Raw genomic sequence first — 22,559 nt, 5'->3', positions numbered from 1 at the left:
TGATATCTCTTAGTATTACAGACTCTGATATCTCTCAGTATTACAGACTCTGATATCTCTTAGTATTACAGACTGATATCTCTTAGTATTACAGACTGATATCTCTTAGTATTACAGACTCTGATATCTCACAGTATTACAGACTCTGATATCTCTTTGTATTACAGACTCTGATATCTCTTAGTATTACAGACTGATATCTCTTAGTATTACAGACTCTGATATCTCTTAGTATTACAGACTCTGATATCTCTTAGTATTACAGACTCTGATATCTCTTAGTATTACAGACTCTGATATCTCTTAGTATTACAGACTCTGATATCTCTTAGTATTACAGACTCTGATATCTCTTAGTATTACAGACTCTGATATCTCTTAGTATTACAGACTCTGATATCTCTTAGTATTACAGACTCTGATATCTCTTAGTATTACAGACTCTGATATCTCTTTGTATTACAGACTCTGATATCTCTTAGTATTACAGACTCTGATATCACACAGTATTACAGACTCTGATATCTCTTAGTATTACAGACTCTGATATCACACAGTATTACAGACTCTGATATCACACAGTATTACAGACTCTGATATCTCTTAGTATTACAGACTCTGATATCTCTTAGTATTACAGACTCTGATATATCTTAGTATTACAGACTGATATCTCTTTGTATTACAGACTCTGATATCTCTTAGTATTACAGACTCTGATATCACACAGTATTACAGACTCTGATATATCTTAGTATTACAGACTGATATCTCTCAGTATTACAGACTCTGATATCTCTTAGTATTACAGACTCTGATATCTCTTAGTATTACAGACTCTGATATCTCTTAGTATTACAGACTCTGATATCTCTTAGTATTACAGACTCTGATATCTCTTAGTATTACAGACTCTGATATCTCTTAGTATTACAGACTGATATCTCTTAGTATTACAGACTCTGATATCTCTCAGTATTACAGACTCTGATATCTCTTAGTATTACAGACTGATATCTCTTAGTATTACAGACTGATATCTCTTAGTATTACAGACTCTGATATCTCTTAGTATTACAGACTCTGATATCTCTTAGTATTACAGACTCTGATATCTCTTAGTATTACAGACTCTGATATCTCTTAGTATTACAGACTCTGATATCTCTTAGTATTACGGACTCTGATATCTCTTAGTATTACAGACTCTGATATCTCTTAGTATTACAGACTCTGATATCTCTTAGTATTACAGACTCTGATATCGCACAGTATTACAGACTCTGATATCTCTTAGTATTACAGACTCTGATATCTCTTAGTATTACAGACTCTGATATCACACAGTATTACAGACTCTGATATCTCTTAGTATTACAGACTCGGATATCTCTTAGTATTACAGACTCTGATATCTCTTAGTATTACAGACTCTGATATCTCTTAGTATTACAGACTCTGATATCTCTTTGTATTACAGACTCTGATATCTCTTAGTATTACAGACTCTGATATCTCTTAGTATTACAGACTCTGATATCACACAGTATTACAGACTCTGATATCTCTTAGTATTACAGACTCTGATATCTCTTAGTATTACAGACTCTGATATCTCTTAGTATTACAGACTCTGATATCACACAGTATTACAGACTCTGATATCACACAGTATTACAGACTCTGATATCTCTTAGTATTACAGACTGATATCTCTTAGTATTACAGACTCTGATATCACACAGTATTACAGACTCTGATATCTCTTAGTATTACAGACTCTGATATCTCACAGTGTTACAGACTCTGATATCTCACAGTATTACAGACTCTGATATCTCTCAGTATTACAGACTCTGATATCTCACAGTATTACAGACTCTGATATCTCACAGTATTACAGACTCTGATATCTCACAGTATTACAGACTCTGATATCTCTTAGTATTACAGACTCTGGTATCTCTTAGTATTATAGACTCTGATATCTCTTAGTATTACAGACTCTGATATCTCTTAGTATTACAGACTCTGATATCTCTTAGTATTACAGACTCTGATATCTCTTAGTATTACAGACTCTGATATCTCTTAGTATTACAGACTCTGATATCTCTTAGTATTACAGACTCTGATATCTCTTAGTATTACAGACTCTGATATCTCTCAGTATTACAGACTCTGATATCTCTCAGTATTACAGACTCTGATGTCTCACAGTATTACAGACTCTGATATCTCACAGTATTACAGACTCTGATATCTCTTAGTATTACAGACTCTAATATCTCTTACTATTACAGACTCTGGTATCTCTTAGTATTACAGACGCTGATATCTCTTAGTATTAATGACTCTGATATCTCTTTGTATTACAGACTCTGATATCTCTTTGTATTACAGACTCTGATATCTCTTAGTATTACAGACTGATATATCTTAGTATTACAGACTCTGATATCTCACAGTATTACAGACTCTGATATCTCTTAGTATTACAGACTCTGATATCTCTTAGTATTACAGACTCTGATATCTCTTAGTATTACAGACTCTGATATCTCTCAGTATTACAGACTCTGATATCTCTCAGTTTTACAGACTCTGATATCTCACAGTATTACAGACTCTGATATCTCACAGTATTACAGACTCTGATATCTCTTAGTATTACAGACTCTGATATCTCTTAGTATTACAGACTCTGATATCTCTTAGTATTACAGACTCTGATATCTCTTAGTATTACAGACTCTGATATCTCTTAGTATGACATACTCTGATATCTCTTAGTATTACATACTCTGATATCACACAGTATTACAGACTCTGATATCTCTTAGTATTACAGACTCTGATATCTCTTAGTATTACAGACTCTGATATCTCTTAGTATTACGGACTTTGATATCTCTCAGTATTATGGACTCTGATATCTTGCAGTATTACAGACTGATATCTTGCAGTATTACGGACTCTGATATCACGCAGTATTACGGACTCTGATATCACGCAGTATTACTGACTCTGATATCTCTCAGTATTATGGACTCTGATATCTCTCAGTATTATGGACTCTGATATCTTGCAGTATTACAGACTGATATCTTGCAGTATTACAGACTCTGATATCATGCAGTATTACGGACTCTGATATCATGCAGTATTACGGACTCTGATATCACTCAGTATTATGGACTCTGATATCACGCAGTATTATGGACTCTGATATCACTCAGTATTACAGACTCTGATATCACTCAGAATTACGGACTCTGATATCACTCAGTATTACGGACTCTGATGTAATCCTTTGACTCTAAGAGGACACTCTCTCACTCACCTTTCTCTCTCTCTCTCTCTCTCTCTCTCTCTCTCTCTCTCTCTCTCTCTCTCTCTCTCTCTCTCTCTCTCTCTCTCTCTCTCTCTCTCTCTCTCTCTCTCTCTCTTTCTCTCCTACCCCAGTGGCTACTATCTTCACGGTACCAAATGTCAAGCTGCAGGTGGAGTCAGGTGACAGTATACAGGTGTGTACCAGGACCATCTCCAGCCATGCTAAAGGACCGCCCAGCAGCAAACACTGACCGGGGCAGACTGCCCCACAGCTAGCCAGGTATGTACACACACACACACACACACACACACACACACACACACACACACACACACACACACACACACACACACACACACACACACATGAACATCTATACACACACACACATACACTGCCACATACCACCAACAAAAAACAGCTGCCTTCTGACCAGCAACAGCTCTCAAAGGATCCTAAGCTGAAGTGGTCATGATATGGTATAGTAAAGTGTAGCAGGGGGTCCTGTGTAATGGCTGGTGGGTTATCTTCAGCTCTGACTGGGGAAGGAGGGGATCCTGTTCAGCAGGCACATAAAGAGGCTGTATTTGCATGTAATGAGAGATCTGGGGGCCAGATGGAGGGGATAATGATGGTGAAGGGGCCAGGGCCAAACTTGAGGGCCACACCAGGGCCCCACTCACAGGATTATACCTGCAGTTGCAGACAGACAGGTGCAGGGACAGGTGCATGGGTTTAGGGATGAGGCTCGTTGGGTGAACACTGACTGGAGAGGATGACAACCACACACCTACACACATACACACACACAGACAAACACATAGGGCCTTAGGATACATAAACCAAACACAATAGTTTTACACACCAAACTGGACTATGTATCGATCTCCTCTCCTCTTCCCTCTATTTCACACCATCATTTCATCCCAAATCCTCCTACAGTGTATGTGTGCACGTGAATGTGTATGTGTGTGTGTGCGTTCATGTTTGTGTGTGTGAGAGTGGAAGTCACCCCACTGGGAGAGCTCTGTCCTCTCAGCTGCAGTATTCTTATTGAAATGATCCTCTTTGTCCCTGCCCATCCCACTGCCTGACAGACTGACAGAGCCCCAGTGATCGCAGACTAATCCACATGCACACACACGCTCACATGCACACGCACACACACACACTTTCAAACACACACACAGAAATACATGAATGTCTGGTATTCTAGTGAAGATTTCTGAAAGGTGAAAAGAGGAGGAGGAGGAGGAGGAGGGGAGAATGTGGTGTGGAGGATAGAAGAGTCTACGAGGACCTGGGGGAAGTGTTGTATTATTTATAAGAGGTAGTGCAGCCAGACAGGCAGACAGACAGACAGGCAGGCAGACAGAGAGGCAGGCAGGCAGGCAGGCAGGCAGGCAGGCAGGCAGGCAGGCAGGCAGGCAGGCAGGCTGTATTCTTCCGAGAGGTTAATTCCCAGTAGACAGTCTTCGTGCTGTCTAGATGGCTGCTTTCACACAGCCCACTACCAGTCTGTTATAGAACTGAATCAAGACCAGAGAGACTGACACACCTCAGACACACAGTTGCAGTACAATGTTCTGACTGAAGAGAGAGACAGAGAGAAGGAGAGAGGGAGATATAGAGAGAGATAGTGAGGGGAAAAGAGAGGAAGACAAGATGGAGAAAGGTGGGGTGGTGAAGAGGGAGTGGCAAGAGTAGAGTCATTGAACACTGGTCACTTTCATAATGTTTCCATACTCTTTGACTCACTTCATATGTATACTGCATTCTAGTCAAGGCTCATCCTATGTAACTACTGCTGTACACACCTTTTCTATTCATATACTGTCCATAATGTCTATACACACCATCATATACATATATTTATATTCCGGACACTGACATTGCTCGCTATAATGTTTCTATATTTCTTAATTCCTTTATTTAATCGATGTACGCGGCCAATACAATTTGATTTGATTTAGAAAGAGAGTGAGCAAGCAAATAAATAGAGACATACACGATAGGCTTGTGTGTTGTTTGAAGGGGAGAGGGAGGGAGGGAGGGAGGGAGGGAGGGAGGGAGGGAGGGAGAGGGAGGGAGGGAGGGAGGGAGGGAGGGAGGGAGGGGGAGGGAGGAGAGAGGAGAGAGAGAGAGAGAGAGAGAGAGAGAGAGAGAGAGAGAGAGAGAGAGAGAGAGAGAGAGAGAGAGAGAGAGAGAGAGAGAGAGAGAGAGAGAGAGAGAGAGAGAGAGAGAGAGAGAGAGAGAGAGAGAGAGAGAGAGAGAGAGAGAGAGAGAGAGAGAGAGAGAGAGAGAGAGGTGTACTGCATGTTTATTCATGAGTGTGCATTATTCAGGGGAATGGCTGATGCAACATTGTACCTTGCCTTTGCAATGGCTCTCTCTGAACCATCGATCCTCACGATGACCATGATGTTCACTTTGAAGTTATTTTCAACCACCTTTTGGTTGACTTCCATTGAGTTTGTACTTCTTGCAATCAGCCTCGCAAACGTCCGTTTTCAATTTCAAGTTTCATATTGCACCGTTCCATTGGCTCAGAGGTAACAGTCTACAGTCAGCTCCTCTCCTCATCTCCTTTCCTGGTGTCACAGAGAATGACTGGTGATAACAAGTGTTGCATAGGCCTCCACAACGTTGCTTTTAGTTGTGTTTTCACATCTGTGCAGAGAGGCGATGGGAAAGGTATTGGGATGCAGACTGTAGCAGTACCTGTCAGCAGCCAGACAGACATGTGAGAGTCAGACAGACAGAGAACACAGCTCTGGGTCAAGAAGAGGACACTATGGGCCCTCAGCGTCACTATGTCACTTTGAAGATAAGGCCGACAAGCGTGCCGAAGCTATAGTGTCCTGTCTGTCCACTATGTAGAGCAGCCAGGCAGCTGTTTATGTGGCTCACACACACACATGCAGCCGCTCACACAGACACACACACACAACGTTTAGCCATGCCTGCTCAGTGGCCACCTGCCTGAGGGCCTCCATACCTCAGCATTGTGTTACTTGAGTCTTTGCATATGCCATACACACACACACACACACACCTCGACCAGCAGTCTGTCATATATGTTTTGGTTTCCTGTCCTATTTCCTTTAACCAGCATCAACATCACCTTCAACTAGAGCCAACAGTAAAGCTCTGTACTTTAGTGTAGCATTATGCATTTTCTATACCATTTAAATTGTTAAAGACTCCAGCCACCCTAGTCATGAACTACTGCAAGCGGTACCGGAGCACCAAGTCTAAGTCGAAACGTCACCTTAACAGCTGCTACCGACAAGCATCTAGACTGCTAAACCGTTAATCAAATGACTACCTGTACTATCGGCTTTTTTTTGTGCAAATATTTTCTTACTTTTTTTTTATTCTGCATTGTTGGTTAAAAAGGGGTTGTAAGCAACAATTTCACAGTAAGGTTGTATTCGGCGCATGTGACATACCATTTGATTTGATTTATATGGTTCACATACAGTATATACGGTATCTTACAGAGACAACAACTGGTGTTTTTGCTTTGACAGTGTTTTTGGGGTTCACAGAATGACCTGGGAGAAAGTTTTCAGAGGGAAGACAAACTGCTTTAAAGCTGTCCCCTGCTGTGTGCCCGGGGGAGGGAGAAAGGAAGGAATGAAGGGAGTGAGTGAGGGAGGAAGGGAGGGAGGGATAGAGGGATCACCTGAGGCACTGCCTTCAGGAATGGAGAGCTTTCTGTCAAATAACCTCGCTTTGCTCTCAGTGTTTCTACTCAACACCAATCCCTGATTCCACTGGCCGTGTCCCCTTTGGCAGACTCTCCCTTCTTTGTTTTGATTCTCTCCTCTCTCTCGCCCTTTTTTTCTCCTTCTCTCGCTCCACCTCCCTCTCTTTGTAAACTAATATGCAGTGTGAATAGAGATTGTAATACATTCCTCAGGAGTGCATTATGCATTGGCTCGGTCATTCCCTGTAGATGCTGCATGAGTCACCAGTGTGTGGATGTGTTTTTTAAAGGCCCCATTTCCTTCTGTTAAATCTTTCACCCTTCCTTCCTGCCTTCTTTCATGGTGGTCTGAGCTGAGCTGGGAACAGTCTTTGGACCTGAGAACAGTCAGCCTTCCAAGTGTTGAAGTGGAGAGTAAAAGGCTGCTTGGAAGTTTTCTCTCTGTGTGACTCAGTTTGGTGGTGCAGTGTGGAGCTTGTGATTTGACTGATTCTTACGAAGCTCTGAATCACTACCATTACAGCTCCTTAATTTAGGCCTATATACAATATACTGTAGATAGCAAAATGATATGTGCTGAATGTCTGATTTTATTCAGAGTAATAGGGTATTGTCTTAGTAGTTGGTACATTAATTACTCATTCAAACATTTCTTTCTTTTCTCTTGTAAAATTATTTTATTGACCTGTAAAATCACTTGGTTTGTTACATTTTAATGTCAGTCATGATTTGATTTCCAACCATATTTCTCTTTCTGTTAATCCACATTCTGTGCCCCATCATACCTCACTGTAAAACATCTAATTGTGAGTCTCTACCCCTCTCCTCTCCTCTGCTCCCCTCTCCTCTCCCCCTTGTTTCCTATCTATCTTACAGCTCTATAACTCTCATTAGCCGTCAGTTCACACCCTCTCTCTCACTCTCTCTCTCTCTCGCTCTCTCTCTATTCCCTCACTTTATCTCTCCTGAGATCTCCCTGTCTTCTCTCTTGCTATGATTATTTATTTCACTTACTCCTTTTCCATCTCTCCCCCTCTGCTCCTCCCTCCCCCTTCTCTCTGGTGCTGTGGGTGAGCATCTTTCTCTCTCTCTCTCTCTCTCTCTCTCTCTCTCTCTCTCTCTGTCTGTCTCTCTCTCTCTCTCTCTCTCTTCCCTTTGCCCTCTCTAGTGTGTGAGAGTAAAGCTCTTTCTTTCTTTGGCCTGTATGATTGACAGGCTTGGGGATTGGATCTGATGAGCCACGCTCTCTCACAGGGTCAAGGAGGCTAGTTAGCAAGAGTTGTCAGAGAGAAGAAGAAGAGAGAGGGAAAAGAGAGGCGTGAGGAGGATGAGGGGGAGAGGGTTCAGGAATCCCCCGGGCAGGTGTTCATCTCAGCAAGACAGCCCCCCCACCACACACACACACACACACACACACACACACACACACACACACACACACACACACACACACCTCCCCCAGCTTGTCTCGGGAAGATGGGGCAGGCAGGCAGAGGGGAGGGGCGATAGAGCCCTACAGGGAGACATGGGAATTGATTTCATGTGTAATTTGTTTATCACTAGAGGGGACAAATGCCATCCGCCTTTGCGGGGAGAGAGGGGGAGACGGAGAGAAGCAGTGGAGGAGAGAGAGGGAGGAGAGGGAGGAGAGAGAGGAGAGAGGGGGAGACGGAGAGAAGCAGTGGAGGAGAGAGAGGGAGGAGAGGGAGGAGAGAGAGGAGAGAGAGGGGAGAGAGGGGAGAGAGGGAGAGAGAGGAGAGAGGGGGAGACAGAGAGAAGCAGTGGAGGAGAGAGAGGGAGGAGAGAGAGGAGAGAGGGGGAGACGGGGAGAAGCAGTGGAGGAGAGAGAGGGAGGAGAGAGAGGAGAGAGAGAGGGGAAGACGGAGAGAAGCAGTGGAGGAGAGAGAGGGAGGAGAGAGGGGGAGAGAGAGGGGGAGACGGAGAGAAGAAGTGGAGGAGAGGGAGGAGAGAGGGGGAGACGGAGAGAAACAGTGGAGGAGAGAGGGAGGAGAGAGAGGAGAGAGAGAGGGGGAGACGGAGAGAAGCAGTGGAGGAGAGGGAGGAGAGAGAGGAGAGAGGGAGACGAAGAGAAGCAGTGGAGGAGAGAGAGAGAGGAGAGAGAGGGGGAGACGGAGAGAAGCAGTGGAGGAGAGAGAGGGAGGAGAGAGGGGGAGAGAGGGGGAGACGGAGAGAAGCAGTGGAGGAGAGAGAGGGAGGAGAGAGAGGAGAGAGAGAGGGGGAGACGGAGAGAAGCAGTGGAGGAGAGAGGGAGGAGAGGGAGGAGAGAGGGGGAGACGGAGAGAAGCAGTGGAGGAGAGAGAGGGAGGAGAGAGATGAGAGAGAGAGAGAGGAGAGAGGGGGAGACGGAGAGAAGCAGTGGAGGAGAGAGCGGGAGGAGAGGGAGGAGAGAGAGGAGAGAGGGGGAGACGGAGAGAAGCAGTGGAGGGAGGAGAGAGAGCAGAGAGGGGGAGACGGAGAGAAGCAGTGGAGGAGAGGGAGGAGAGAGAGGAGAGAGGGGGAGACAGAGAGAAGCAGTGGAAGAGAGAGAGGGGGAGAGAGGGGGAGACGGAGAGAAGCAGTGGAGGAGAGAGAGGAGAGAGGGGGAGACGGAGAGAAGCAGTGGAGGAGAGAGAGGGAGGAGAGAGAGGAGAGAGAGGAGGGGGAGACGGAGAGAAGCAGTGGAGGAGAGAGAGGGAGGAGAGAGAGGAGAGAGAGGGGGAGACGGAGAGAAGCAGTGGAGGAGAGAGAGGGAGGAGAGAGGGGAGAGAGAGGAGAGAGAGAGGGGGAGACGGAGAGAAGCAGTGGAGGAGAGAGAGGAGAGAGGGGGAGACGGAGAGAAGCAGTGGAGGAGAGAGAGGGAGGAGAGAGGGGGAGACGGAGAGAAGCAGTGGAGGAGAGAGAGGGAGGAGAGAGAGGAGAGAGGGGAGACGGAGAGAAGCAGTGGAGGAGAGAGCGGGAGAAGAGGGAGGAGAGAGGGGGAGACGGAGAGAAGCAGTGGAGGAGAGAGAGGGAGGAGAGAGAGGAGAGAGAGGGGGAGACGGAGAGAAGCAGTGGAGGAGAGAGAGGGAGGAGAGAGAGGAGAGAGGGGGAGACGGAGAGAAGCAGTGGAGGAGAGAGCGGGAGGAGAGGGAGGAGAGAGGGTGAGACGGAGAGAAGCAGTGGAGGAGAGAGCGGGAGGAGAGGGAGGAGAGAGAGGAGAGAGGGAGAGAAGCAGTGGAGGAGAGAGAGGGAGGAGAGGGTGGAGAGGGAGGAGAGAGGGGGAGACGGAGAGAAGCAGTGGAGGAGAGAGCGGGAGGAGAGGGAGGAGAGAGGGGGAGACGGAGAGAAGCAGTGGAGGAGAGAGAGGGAGGAGAGAGAGGAGAGAGGGGGAGACGGAGAGAAGCAGTGGAGGAGAGAGAGAGAGGAGAGAGGGGGAGACGGAGAGAAGCAGTGGAGGAGAGAGAGGAGAGAGAGGAGAGAGGGGAGACGGAGAGAAGCAGTGGAGGAGAGAGAGGGATGAGAGGGAGGAGAGAGGGGGAGACGGAGAGAAGCAGTGTAGGAGAGAGAGGGAGGAGAGAGGGGGAGACGGAGAGAAGCAGTGGAGGAGAGAGAGGGAGGAGAGGGAGGAGAGAGAGGAGAGAAGGGGAGACGGAGAGAAGCAGTGGAGGAGAGAGCGGGAGGAGAGGGAGGAGAGAGAGGAGAGAGGGGGAGACAGAGAGAAGCAGTGGAGGAGAGAGAGGGAGGAGAGAGAGGAGAGAGAGGGGGAGACGGAGAGAAGCAGTGGAGGAGAGAGAGGGAGGAGCGGGAGGAGAGGGAGGAGAGAGAGGAGAGAGGGGGAGACGGAGAGAAGCAGTGGAGGAGAGAGCGGGAGGAGAGGGAGGAGAGGGAGGAGAGAGAGGAGAGAGGGTAGACAGAGAGAAGCAGTGGAGGAGAGAGAGGGAGGAGAGAGAGGAGAGAGGGGGAGACTGAGAGAAGCAGTAGAGGAGAGAGCGGGAGGAGAGGGAGGAGAGAGAGGAGAGAGGGGGAGACGGAGAGAAGCAGTGGAGGAGAGAGAGGGAGGAGAGGGAGGAGAGAGAGGAGATAGGGGGAGACGGAGAGAAGCAGTGGAGGAGAGAGCGGGAGGAGAGAGAGGGGGAGACGGAGAGAAGCAGTGGAGGAGAGAGAGGGAGGAGAGAGAGGAGAGGGGGAGACGGAGAGAAGCAGTGGAGGAGAGAGAGGGAGGAGAGAGAGGAGAGAGGGGGAGACGGAGAGAAGCAGTGGAGGAGAGAGAGGAGAGAAAGGAGAGAGGGGAGACGGAGAGAAGCAGTGGAGGAGAGAGAGGGATGAGAGGGAGGAGAGAGGGGGAGACGGAGAGAAGCAGTGGAGGAGAGAGAGGGAGGAGAGAGAGGAGAGAGGGGGACACGGAGAGAAGCAGTGGAGGAGAGAGAGTGAGGAGAGAGAGGAGAGAGGGTGAGACGGAGAGAAGCAGTGGAGGAGAGAGGGTTAGACGGAGAGAAGCAGTGGAGGAGAGAGAGGGAGGAGAGAGGGGGAGACGGAGAGAAGCAGTGGAGGAGAGAGCGGGAGGAGAGGGAGGAGAGAGAGTCGAGAGGGGGAGACGGAGAGAAGCAGTGGAGGAGATAGAGGAAGGAGAGGGAGGAGAGAGGGGGAGAGGGGAGAGAGAGGGGGAGACGGAGAGAAGCAGTGGAGGAGAGAGGGGGAGACGGAGAGATGCAGTGGAGGAGAGAGAGGGAGGAGAGAGAGTAGGGAGAGGGAGAGACGGAGAGAAGCAGTGGAGGAGAGAGAGGGAGGAGAGGGAGGAGAGAGGGGGAGACGGAGAGAAGCAGTGGATGAGAGAGAGTGAGGAGAGAGAGGGGGAGAAGGAGAGAAGCAGTGGAGGAGAGAGAGGGAGGAGAGAGAGAGAGAGGGGGAGACGGAGAGAAGCAGTGGATTGAGAGCGGGAGGAGAGGGAGGAGAGAGAGGAGAGAGGGGGAGACGGAGAGAAGCAGTGGAGGAGAGAGAGGAGAGAGGGGGAGACGGAGAGAAGCAGTGGAGGAGAGAGAGGGAGGAGAGAGGGGGAGACGGAGAGAAGCAGTGGAGGAGAGAGAGGGAGGAGAGAGGAGAGAGGGGGAGACGGAGAGAAGCAGTGGAGGAGAGAGCGGGAGGAGAGGGAGGAGAGAGAGGAGAGAGGGGGAGACGGAGAGAAGCAGTGGAGGAGAGAGAGGGAGGAGAGGGAGGAGAGAGAGGAGATAGGGGGAGACGGAGAGAAGCAGTGGAGGAGAGAGCGGGGAGGAGAGGGAGGAGAGAGGGGGAGACGGAGAGAAGCAGTGGAGAGAGAGGGAGGAGAGAGGGTGAGAGAGGAGAGAGGGGGAGACGGAGAGAAGCAGTGGAGGAGAGAGAGGGAGGAGAGAGGAGAGAGGGGGAGACGGAGAGAAGCAGTGGAGGAGAGAGAGGGAGGAGAGAGAGGAGAGAGGGGAGACGGAGAGAAGCAGTGGAGAAGAGAGAGGGATGAGAGGGAGGAGAGAGGGGGAGACGGAGAGAAGCAGTGGAGGAGAGAGAGGGAGGAGAGAGAGGAGAGAGGGGGAGACGGAGAGAAGCAGTGGAGGAGAGAGAGGAGAGAGGGGGAGACGGAGAGAAGCAGTGGAGGAGAGAGAGGGAGGAGAGAGGGGGAGACGGAGAGAAGCAGTGGAGGAGAGAGAGGGAGGAGAGGGAGGAGAGAGAGGAGAGAGGGGGAGACGGAGAGAAGCAGTGGAGGAGAGAGAGGGAGGAGAGAGAGGAGAGAGGGGGAGACGGAGAGAAGCAGTGGAGGAGAGAGGGAGGAGAGAGAGGAGAGAGGGGGAGACGGAGAGAAGCAGTGGAGGAGAGAGAGGGAGGAGAGGGAGGAGAGAGAGGAGAGAGATGAGAGAGGGGGAGACAGAGAGAAGCAGTGGAGGAGAGAGAGGGAGGAGAGAGGGGGAGACGGAGAGAAGCAGTGGAGGAGAGAGTGGGAGGAGAGGGAGGAGAGAGAGGAGAGAGGGGGAGACGGAGAGAAGCAGTGGAGGAGAGAGAGGGATGAGAGGGAGGAGAGAGGGGGAGACGGAGAGAAGCAGTGGAGGAGAGAGAGGGAGGAGAGGGAGGAGAGAGAGGAGAGAGGGGGAGACGGAGAGAAGCAGTGGAGGAGAGAGCGGGAGGAGAGGGAGGAGAGAGAGGAGAGAGGGGAGACGGAGAGAAGCAGTGGAGGAGAGAGGGAGGAGAGGGTGGAGAGGGAGGAGAGAGGGGGAGACGGAGAGAAGCAGTGGAGGAGAGAGCGGGAGGAGAGGGGAGGAGAGGGAGGAGAGAGGGGAGAGAGGGGGAGAAGCAGTGGAGGAGAGAGAGGGAGGAGAGGGTGGAGAGGGAGGAGAGAGGGGGAGACGGAGAGAAGCAGTGGAGGAGAGAGAGGGAGGAGAGAGAGGAGAGAGGGGGAGAAGGAGAGAAGCAGTGGAGGAGAGAGCGGGAGGAGAGGGAGGAGAGAGAGGAGAGAGGGGAGACGGAGAGAAGCAGTGGAGGAGAGAGAGGGAGGAGAGGGTGGAGAGGGAGGAGAGAGGGGGAGACGGAGAGAAGCAGTGGAGGAGAGAGCGGGAGGAGAGGGAGGAGAGGGAGGAGAGAGGGGGAGACGGAGAGAAGCAGTGGAGGAGAGAGAGGGAGGAGAGAGAGGAGAGAGGGGGAGACGGAGAGAAGCAGTGGAGGAGAGAGAGAGAGGAGAGAGGGGGAGACGGAGAGAAGCAGTGGAGGAGAGAGGAGAGAGAGGAGAGGGGAGACGGAGAGAAGCAGTGGAGGAGAGAGAGGGATGAGAGGGAGGAGAGAGGGGGAGACGGAGAGAAGCAGTGGAGGAGAGAGAGGGAGGAGGGGGGGAGACGGAGAGAAGCAGTGGAGGAGAGAGAGGGAGGAGAGGGAGGAGAGAGAGGAGAGAAGGGGAGACGGAGAGAAGCAGTGGAGGAGAGAGCGGGAGGAGAGGGAGGAGAGAGGGGGAGACGGAGAGAAGCAGTGGAGGAGAGAGAGGGAGGAGAGAGAGGAGAGAGGGGGGAGACGGAGAGAAGCAGTGGAGGAGAGAGAGGGAGGAGCGGGAGGAGAGGGAGGAGAGAGAGGAGAGAGGGGGAGACGGAGAGAAGCAGTGGAGGAGAGAGCGGGAGGAGAGGGAGGAGAGGGAGGAGAGAGAGGAGAGAGGGGAGACAGAGAGAAGCAGTGGAGGAGAGAGAGGGAGGAGAGAGAGGAGAGAGGGGAGACTGAGAGAAGCAGTAGAGGAGAGAGCGGGAGGAGAGGGAGGAGAGAGAGGAGAGAGGGGGAGACGGAGAGAAGCAGTGGAGGAGAGAGAGGGAGGAGAGGGAGGAGAGAGAGGGAGATAGGGGGAGACGGAGAGAAGCAGTGGAGGAGAGGCGGGAGGAGAGAGAGGGGGAGACGGAGAGAAGCAGTGGAGGAGAGAGGGGAGGAGAGAGAGGGAGAGGGGGAGACAGAGAGAAGCAGTGGAGGAGAGAGAGGGAGGAGAGAGAGGAGAGAGGGGGAGACGGAGAGAAGCAGTGGAGGAGAGAGAGGAGAGAAAGGAGAGAGGGGAGATGGAGAGAAGCAGTGGAGGAGAGAGAGGGATGAGAGGGAGGAGAGAGGGGGAGACGGAGAGAAGCAGTGGAGGAGAGAGAGGGAGGAGAGAGAGGAGAGAGGGGGACACGGAGAGAAGCAGTGGAGGAGAGAGAGGAGAGAGGGTGAGACGGAGAGAAGCAGTGGAGGAGAGAGGGTTAGACGGAGAGAAGCAGTGGAGGAGAGAGAGGGAGGAGAGAGGGGGAGACGGAGAGAAGCAGTGGAGGAGAGAGCGGGAGGAGAGGGAGGAGAGAGAGTCGAGAGGGGGAGACGGAGAGAAGCAGTGGAGGAGATAGAGGAAGGAGAGGGAGGAGAGAGGGGGAGAGGGGAGAGAGGGGGAGACGGAGAGAAGCAGTGGAGGAGAGAGGGGGAGACGGAGAGATGCAGTGGAGGAGAGAGAGGGAGGAGAGAGAGTAGGGAGAGGGGGAGACGGAGAGAAGCAGTGGAGGAGAGAGAGGGAGGAGAGGGAGGAGAGAGGGGGAGACGGAGAGAAGCAGTGGATGAGAGAGAGTGAGGAGAGAGAGGGGGAGAAGGAGAGAAGCAGTGGAGGAGAGAGAGGGAGGAGAGAGAGGAGAGAGGGGGAGACGGAGAGAAGCAGTGGATTGAGAGCGGGAGGAGAGGGAGGAGAGAGAGGAGAGAGGGGGAGACGGAGAGAAGCAGTGGAGGAGAGAGAGGAGAGAGAGGGGGAGACGGAGAGAAGCAGTGGAGGAGAGAGAGGGAGGAGAGAGGGGGAGACGGAGAGAAGCAGTGGAGGAGAGAGAGGGAGGAGAGGGAGGAGAGAGGAGAGAGGGGGAGACGGAGAGAAGCAGTGGAGGAGAGAGCGGGAGGAGAGGGAGGAGAGAGGGAGAGAGGGGGAGACGGAGAGAAGCAGTGGAGGAGAGAGAGGGAGGAGAGAGAGGAGATAGGGGGAGACGGAGAGAAGCAGTGGAGGAGAGAGCGGGAGGAGAGGGAGGAGAGAGGGGGAGACGGAGAGAAGCAGTGGAGGAGAGAGAGGGAGGAGAGAGAGGTGAGAGAGGAGAGAGGGGGAGACGGAGAGAAGCAGTGGAGGAGAGAGAGGGAGGAGAGAGAGGAGAGAGGGGGAGACGGAGAGAAGCAGTGGAGGAGAGAGAGGGAGGAGAGAGAGGAGAGAGGGGAGACGGAGAGAAGCAGTGGAGAAGAGAGAGGGATGAGAGGGAGGAGAGAGGGGGAGACGGAGAGAAGCAGTGGAGGAGAGAGAGGGAGGAGAGAGAGAGGAGAGAGGGGGAGACGGAGAGAAGCAGTGGAGGAGAGGGAGGAGAGAGGGGGAGACGGAGAGAAGCAGTGGAGGAGAGAGAGGGAGGAGAGGGGGAGACGGAGAGAAGCAGTGGAGGAGAGAGCGGGAGGAGAGGGAGGAGAGAGAGGAGAGAGGGGGAGACGGAGAGAAGCAGTGGAGGAGAGAGAGGGAGGAGAGAGAGGAGAGAGGGGGAGACGGAGAGAAGCAGTGGAGGAGAGAGAGGGAGGAGAGAGAGGAGAGAGGGGGAGACGGAGAGAAGCAGTGGAGGAGGAGAGGGAGGAGAGAGAGGAGAGAGATGAGAGAGGGGGAGACAGAGAGAAGCAGTGGAGGAGAGAGAGGGAGGAGAGAGGGGGAGACGGAGAGAAGCAGTGGAGGAGAGAGTGGGAGGAGAGGGAGGAGAGAGAGGAGAGAGGGGAGACGGAGAGAAGCAGTGGAGGAGAGAGAGGGATGAGAGGGAGGAGAGAGGGGGAGACGGAGAGAAGCAGTGGAGGAGAGAGAGGGAGGAGAGGGAGGAGAGAGGGGGAGACGGAGAGAAGCAGTGGAGGAGAGAGAGGGAGAAGAGAGAGGAGAGAGGGGGAGACGGAGAGAAGCAGTGGAGGAGAGAGCGGGAGGAGAGGGAGGAGAGAGAGGAGAGAGGGGGAGACGGAGAGAAGCAGTGGAGGAGAGAGAGGGAGGAGAGAGAGGAGAGAGAGGGGGAGACGGAGAGAAGCAGTGGAGGAGAGAGAGGGATGAGAGGGAGGAGAGAGGGGGAGACGGAGAGAAGCAGTGGAGGAGAGAGAGGGAGGAGAGAGGGGGAGACGGAGAGAAGCAGTGGAGGAGAGAGAGAGAGGAGAGAGGGGGAGACGGAGAGAAGCAGTGGAGGAGAGCGGGAGGAGAGGGAGGAGAGAGAGGAGAGAGGGGGAGACGGAGAGAAGCAGTGGAGGAGAGAGAGGGAGGAGAGGGAGGAGAGAGAGGAGATAGGGGGAGACGGAGAGAAGCAGTGGAGGAGAGAGCGGGAGGAGAGAGAGGAGAGAGGGGGAGACGGAGAGAAGCAGTGGAGGAGAGAGAGGGAGGAGAGAGAGGTGAGAGAGGAGAGAGGGGGAGACGGAGAGAAGCAGTGGAGGAGAGAGAGGGAGGAGAGAGAGGAGAGAGGGGGAGACGGAGAGAAGCAGTGGAGGAGAGAGAGGGAGGAGAGAGAGGAGAGAGAGGAGAGAGGGGGAGACGGAGAGAAGCAGTGGAGGAGAGAGAGGAGAGAGGGGGAGACGGAGAGAAGCAGTGGAGGAGAGAGAGGGAGGAGAGAGGGGGAGACGGAGAGAAGCAGTGGAGGAGAGAGAGGGAGGGGAGGGAGGAGAGAGAGGAGAGAGGGGGAGACGGAGAGAAGCAGTGGAGGAGAGAGAGGGAGGAGAGGGAGGAGAGAGAGGAGAGAGGGGGAGACGGAGAGAAGCAGTGGAGGAGAGAGAGGGAGGAGAGAGAGGAGAGAGGGGGAGACGGAGAGACGCAGTGGAGGAGAGAGAGGGAGGAGAGGGAGGAGCGAGAGGAGAGAGACGGAGAGAAGCAGTGGAGGAGAGAGAGGGAGGAGAGGGAGGTGAGAGAGGAGAGAGATGAGAGAGGGGAGACGGAGAGAAGCAGTGGAGGAGAGAGAGGGAGGAGAGAGGGGGAGACGGAGAGAAGCAGTGGAGGAGAGAGTGGGAGGAGAGGGAGGAGAGATGGGGAGACGGAGAGAAGCAGTGGAGGAGAGAGAGGGAGGAGAGAGGGGGAGACAGAGAGAAGCATTGGAGGAGAGAGTGGGAGGAGAGGGAGGAGAGAGAGGAGAGAGGGGGAGACAGAGAGAAGCAGTGGAGGAGAGAGAGGGAGGAGAGAGAGGAGAGAGGGGGAGACGGAGAGAAGCAGTGGAGGAGAGAGCGGGAGGAGAGGGAGGAGAGAGAGGAGAGAGAGGCGGGTGAGGAGAAGGAGGAGAGAGGGAGAGGAGATCTGACTCTGGATCTCTCCATCATTACCATAAGCTCCCTTCAGAGCTCCTCCAGTTGTAGGAATGTTTTTCACTTGCTCCTTCTCTCTCGCTCTCTCTTTCTCTGTTTCTCACCCTCCCGCTCTCACTTTCTCTTTCTCTGTTTCTCACCGTCTCTCGCTCTTTCTTTCTGTTTCTCACCCTCCCGCTCTTTCTTTCTGTTTCTCACCTCACTCTCTTTCTTTCTGTTTCTCACCCTCCCGCTCTTTCTTTCTGTTTCTCACCCTCCCGCTCTCTTTCTTTCTGTTTCTCACCCTCCCTCTCTTTCTTTCTGTTTCTCACCCTCCCTCTCTTTCTTTCTGTTTCTCACCCTCCCTCTCTTTCTTTCTGTTTCTCACCCTCCCTCTCTTTCTTTCTGTTTCTCACCTTCCCTCTCTCTTTCTTTCTGTTTCTCACCCTCCCTCCCTCTTTCTTTCTGTTTCTCACCCTACCTCTCTCTTTCTTTCTGTTTCTCACCCTCCCTCTCTTTCTTTCTGTTTCTCACCCTCCCTCTCTCTTTCTTTCTGTTTCTCACCCTCCCTCTCTCTTTCTTTCTGTTTCTCACCCTCCCTCTCTCTTTCTTTCTGTTTCTCACCCTCCCTCTCTCTTTCTTTCTGTTTCTCACCCTCCCTGTCTCTTTCTTTCTGTTTCTCACCCTCCCTCTCTCTTTCTTTCTGTTTCTCACCCTCCCTCTCTCTTTCTTTCTGTTTCTCACCCTCCCTCTCTCTTTCTTTCTGTTTCTCACCCTCCCTCTCTCTTTCTTTCTGTTTCTCACCGTCCCTCTCTTTCTTTCTGTTTCTCACCCTCCCTCTCTTTCTTTCTGTTTCTCACCCTCCCTCTCTTTCTTTCTGTTTCTCACCCTCCCTCTCTCTTTCTTTCTGTTTCTCACCCTCCCTCTCTCTTTCTTTCTGTTTCTCACCCTCCCTCTCTCTTTCTTTCTGTTTCTCACCCTCCCTCTCTCTTTCTTTCTGTTTCTCACCCTCCCTCTCTCTTTCTTTCTGTTTCTCACCCTCCCTCTCTCTTTCTTTCTGTTTCTCACCCTCCCTCTCTCTTTCTTTCTGTTTCTCACCTTCCCTCTCTCTTTCTTTCTGTTTCTCACCCTCCCTCTCTTTCTTTCTGTTTCTCACCCTCCCTCTCTTTCTTTCTGTTTCTCACCCTCTCTCTCTCTCTTTCTGTTTCTCACCCTCCCATCCCTGTCTTTCTGTTTCTCACCCTCCCTCTCTTTCTTTCTGTTTCTCACCCTCCCTCTCTTTCTTTCTGTTTCTCACCCTCCCTCTCTTTCTTTCTGTTTCTCACCCTCCCTCTCTTTCTTTCTGTTTCTCACCCTCCCTCTCTCTTTCTTTCTGTTTCTCACCCTCCCTCTCTTTCTTTCTGTTTCTCACCCTCCCTCTCTTTCTTTCTGTTTCTCACCCTTCCTCTCTCTTTCTTTCTCTCACCCTCCCTCTCTTTTCTGTTTCTCACCCTTCCTCTCTCTTTCTTTCTCTCACCCTCCCTCTCTTTTCTGTTTCTCACCCTCCCTCTCTCTTTCTTTCTGTTTCTCACCCTCCCATCCCTGTCTTTCTGTTTCTCTCCTTCTCTCCAGCTCCCATCCATGTCTTTCTGTTTCTCACCCTCCCTCTCTTTCTTTCTGTTTCTCACCCTCCCTCTCTCTTTCTTTCTGTTTCTTGCCCTCCCTCTCTTTCTTTCTGTTTCTCGCCCTCCCTCTCTTTCTTTCTGTTTCTCGCCCTCCCTCTCTTTCTTTCTGTTTCTCGCCCTCCCGCTCTTTCTTTCTGTTTCTCACCCTCCCTCTCTCTTTCTTTCTGTTTCTCACCCTCCCTCTCTTTCTTTCTGTTTCTCACCTTCCCTCTCTTTCTTTCTGTTTCTCACCCTCCCTCTCTTTCTTTCTGTTTCTCGCCCTCCCTCTCTTTCTTTCTGTTTCTCGCCTTCCCTCTCTTTCTTTCTGTTTCTCGCCCTCCCTCTCTTTCTTTCTGTTTCTCGCCCTCCCGCTCTTTCTTTCTGTTTCTCACCCTCCCTCTCTCTTTCTTTCTGTTTCTCACCCTCCCTCTCTTTCTTTCTGTTTCTCACCCTCCCTCTCTCTTTCTTTCTGTTTCTCACCCTCCCCCTCTCTTTCTTTCTGTTTCTCACCCTCCCCCTCTCTTTCTTTCTGTTTCTCACCCTCCCTCTCTCTTTCTTTCTGTTTGTCACCCTCCCTCTCTTTCTTTCTGTTTCTCACCCTCCCTCTTTCTTTCTGTTTCTCACCCCCCCCTCTTTCTGTTTCTCACCCTCCCTCTCTCTTTCTTTCTGTTTCTCACCATCCCTCTCTCTTTCTTTCTGTTTCTCACCCTCCCTCTCTCTTTCTTTCTGTTTCTCACCCTCCTTCTCTCTCTTTCTTTCTGTTTCTCACCCTCCCTCTCTCTTTCTTTCTGTTTCTCACCCTCCCTCTCTCTTTCTTTCTGTTTCTCACCCTCCCTCTCTCTTTCTTTCTGTTTCTCACCCTCCCTCTCTCTTTCTTTCTGTTTCTCACCCTCCCTCTCTTTCTTTCTGTTTCTCACCCTCCCTCTCTTTCTTTCTGTTTCTCACCCTCCCTCTCTTTCTTTCTGTTTCTCACCCTCCCTCTCTCTTTCTTTCTGTTTCTCACCCTCCCTCTCTCTTTCTTTCTGTTTCTCACCCTCCCTCTCTCTTTCTTTCTGTTTCTCACCCTCCCTCTCTCTTTCTTTCTGTTTCTCACCCTCCCTCTCTCTTTCTTTCTGTTTCTCACCATCCCTCTCTCTTTCTTTCTGTTTCTCACCCTCCCTCTCTCTTTCTTTCTGTTTCTCACCCTCCTTCTCTCTTTCTTTCTGTTTCTCACCCTCCCTCTCTCTTTCTTTCTGTTTCTCACCCTCCCTCTCTCTTTCTTTCTGTTTCTCACCCTCCCTCTCTCTTTCTTTCTGTTTCTCACCCTCCCTCTCTCTTTCTTTCTGTTTCTCACCCTCCCTCTCTTTCTTTCTGTTTCTCACCCTCCCTCTCTTTCTTTCTGTTTCTCACCCTCCCTCTCTTTCTTTCTGTTTCTCACCCTCCCTCTCTTTCTTTCTGTTTCTCACCCTCCCTCTCTTTCTTTCTGTTTCTCACCCTCCCTCTCTCTTTCTTTCTGTTTCTCACCCTCCCTCTCTTTCTTTCTGTTTCTCACCCTCCCTCTCTTTCTTTCTGTTTCTCACCCTCCCTCTCTTTTTCTTTCTGTTTTCTCACCTTCCCTCTCTTTTCTTTCTGTTTCTCACCCTCCCTCTCTCTTTCTTTCTGTTTCTCACCCTCCCTCCCTCTTTCTTTCTGTTTCTCACCCTCCCTCTCTTTTCTTTCTGTTTCTCACCCTCCCTCTCTTTTCTTTCTGTTTCTCACCCTCCCTCTCTCTTTCTTTCTGTTTCTCACCCTCCCTCTCTCTTTCTTTCTGTTTCTCACCCTCCCTCTCTCTTTCTTTCTGTTTCTCACCCTCCCTGTCTCTTTCTTTCTGTTTCTCACCCTCCCTGTCTCTTTCTTTCTGTTTCTCACCCTCCCTCTCTCTTTCTTTCTGTTTCTCACCCTCCCTCTCTCTTTCTTTCTGTTTCTCACCCTCCCTCTCTCTTTCTTTCTGTTTCTCACCCTCCCTCTCTTTCTTTCTGTTTCTCACCCTCCCTCTCTTTCTTTCTGTTTCTCACCCTCCCTCTCTTTCTTTCTGTTTCTCACCCTCCCTCTCTTTCTTTCTGTTTCTCACCCTCCCTCTCTCTTTTTGTCTTTCTGTTTCTCACCCTCCCTCTCTCTTTCTTTCTGTTTCTCACCCTCCCTCTCTCTTTCTTTCTGTTTCTCACCCTCCCTCTCTCTTTCTTTCTGTTTCTCACCCTCCCTCTCTCTTTCTTTCTGTTTCTCACCCTCCCTTCTGTTCTTTCTGTTTCTCACCCTCCCTCTCTCTTTCTTTCTGTTTCTCACCTTCCCTCTCTCTTTCTTTCTGTTTCTCACCCTCCCTCTCTTTCTTTCTGTTTCTCACCCTCCCTCTCTTTCTTTCTGTTTCTCACCCTCTCTCTCTCTCTTTCTGTTTCTCACCCTCCCATCCCTGTCTTTCTGTTTCTCACCCTCCCTCTCTTTCTTTCTGTTTCTCACCCTCCCTCTCTTTCTTTCTGTTTCTCACCCTCCCTCTCTTTCTTTCTGTTTCTCACCCTCCCTCTCTTTCTTTCTGTTTCTCACCCTCCCTCTCTTTCTTTCTGTTTCTCACCCTCCCTCTCTTTCTTTCTGTTTCTCACCCTCCCTCTCTTTCTTTCTGTTTCTCACCCTTCCTCTCTCTTTCTTTCTCTCACCCTCCCTCTCTTTTTCTGTTTCTCACCCTTCCTCTCTCTTTCTTTCTCTCACCCTCCCTCTCTTTTTCTGTTTCTCACCCTCCCTCTCTCTTTCTTTCTGTTTCTCACCCTCCCATCCCTGTCTTTCTGTTTCTCTCCTTCTCTCCAGCTCCCATCCATGTCTTTCTGTTTCTCACCCTCCCTCTCTTTCTTTCTGTTTCTCACCCTCCCTCTCTCTTTCTTTCTGTTTCTTGCCCTCCCTCTCTTTCTTTCTGTTTCTCGCCCTCCCTCTCTTTCTTTCTGTTTCTCGCCCTCCCTCTCTTTCTTTCTGTTTCTCGCCCTCCCGCTCTTTCTTTCTGTTTCTCACCCTCCCTCTCTCTTTCTTTCTGTTTCTCACCCTCCCTCTCTTTCTTTCTGTTTCTCACCTTCCCTCTCTTTCTTTCTGTTTCTCACCCTCCCTCTCTTTCTTTCTGTTTCTCGCCCTCCCTCTCTTT

The 22,559-nt window shown here is 50.9% G+C and overlaps 1 protein-coding gene across 3 annotated transcripts in view; it reads left to right on the top strand.

Moving 5' to 3' along the window:
* Positions 1–22,559, top strand: part of LOC135520423 (cyclin-dependent kinase 14) — a 228,598-nt gene that overhangs the window by 156,863 nt on the left and 49,176 nt on the right. For all 3 annotated transcript variants that reach the window (XR_010452375.1, XM_064945979.1, XM_064945980.1), the window contains one exon: positions 3,466–3,613. Coding sequence is in view for 2 of the 3 variants with exons in the window: in XM_064945979.1 (XP_064802051.1) it covers positions 3,466–3,584 (119 nt within the window). In the remaining variant the exon portion in view is untranslated. The remainder of the gene's footprint in view (positions 1–3,465; positions 3,614–22,559) is intronic.

This window comes from Oncorhynchus masou, chromosome 29 (genome assembly GCF_036934945.1).
Source record: "Oncorhynchus masou masou isolate Uvic2021 chromosome 29, UVic_Omas_1.1, whole genome shotgun sequence".
NCBI lineage: Eukaryota > Metazoa > Chordata > Actinopteri > Salmoniformes > Salmonidae > Oncorhynchus > Oncorhynchus masou.
The sequence above is the reverse complement of the archived record's forward strand: the minus strand, read 5'-3'. Positions and strand labels throughout refer to the sequence as shown.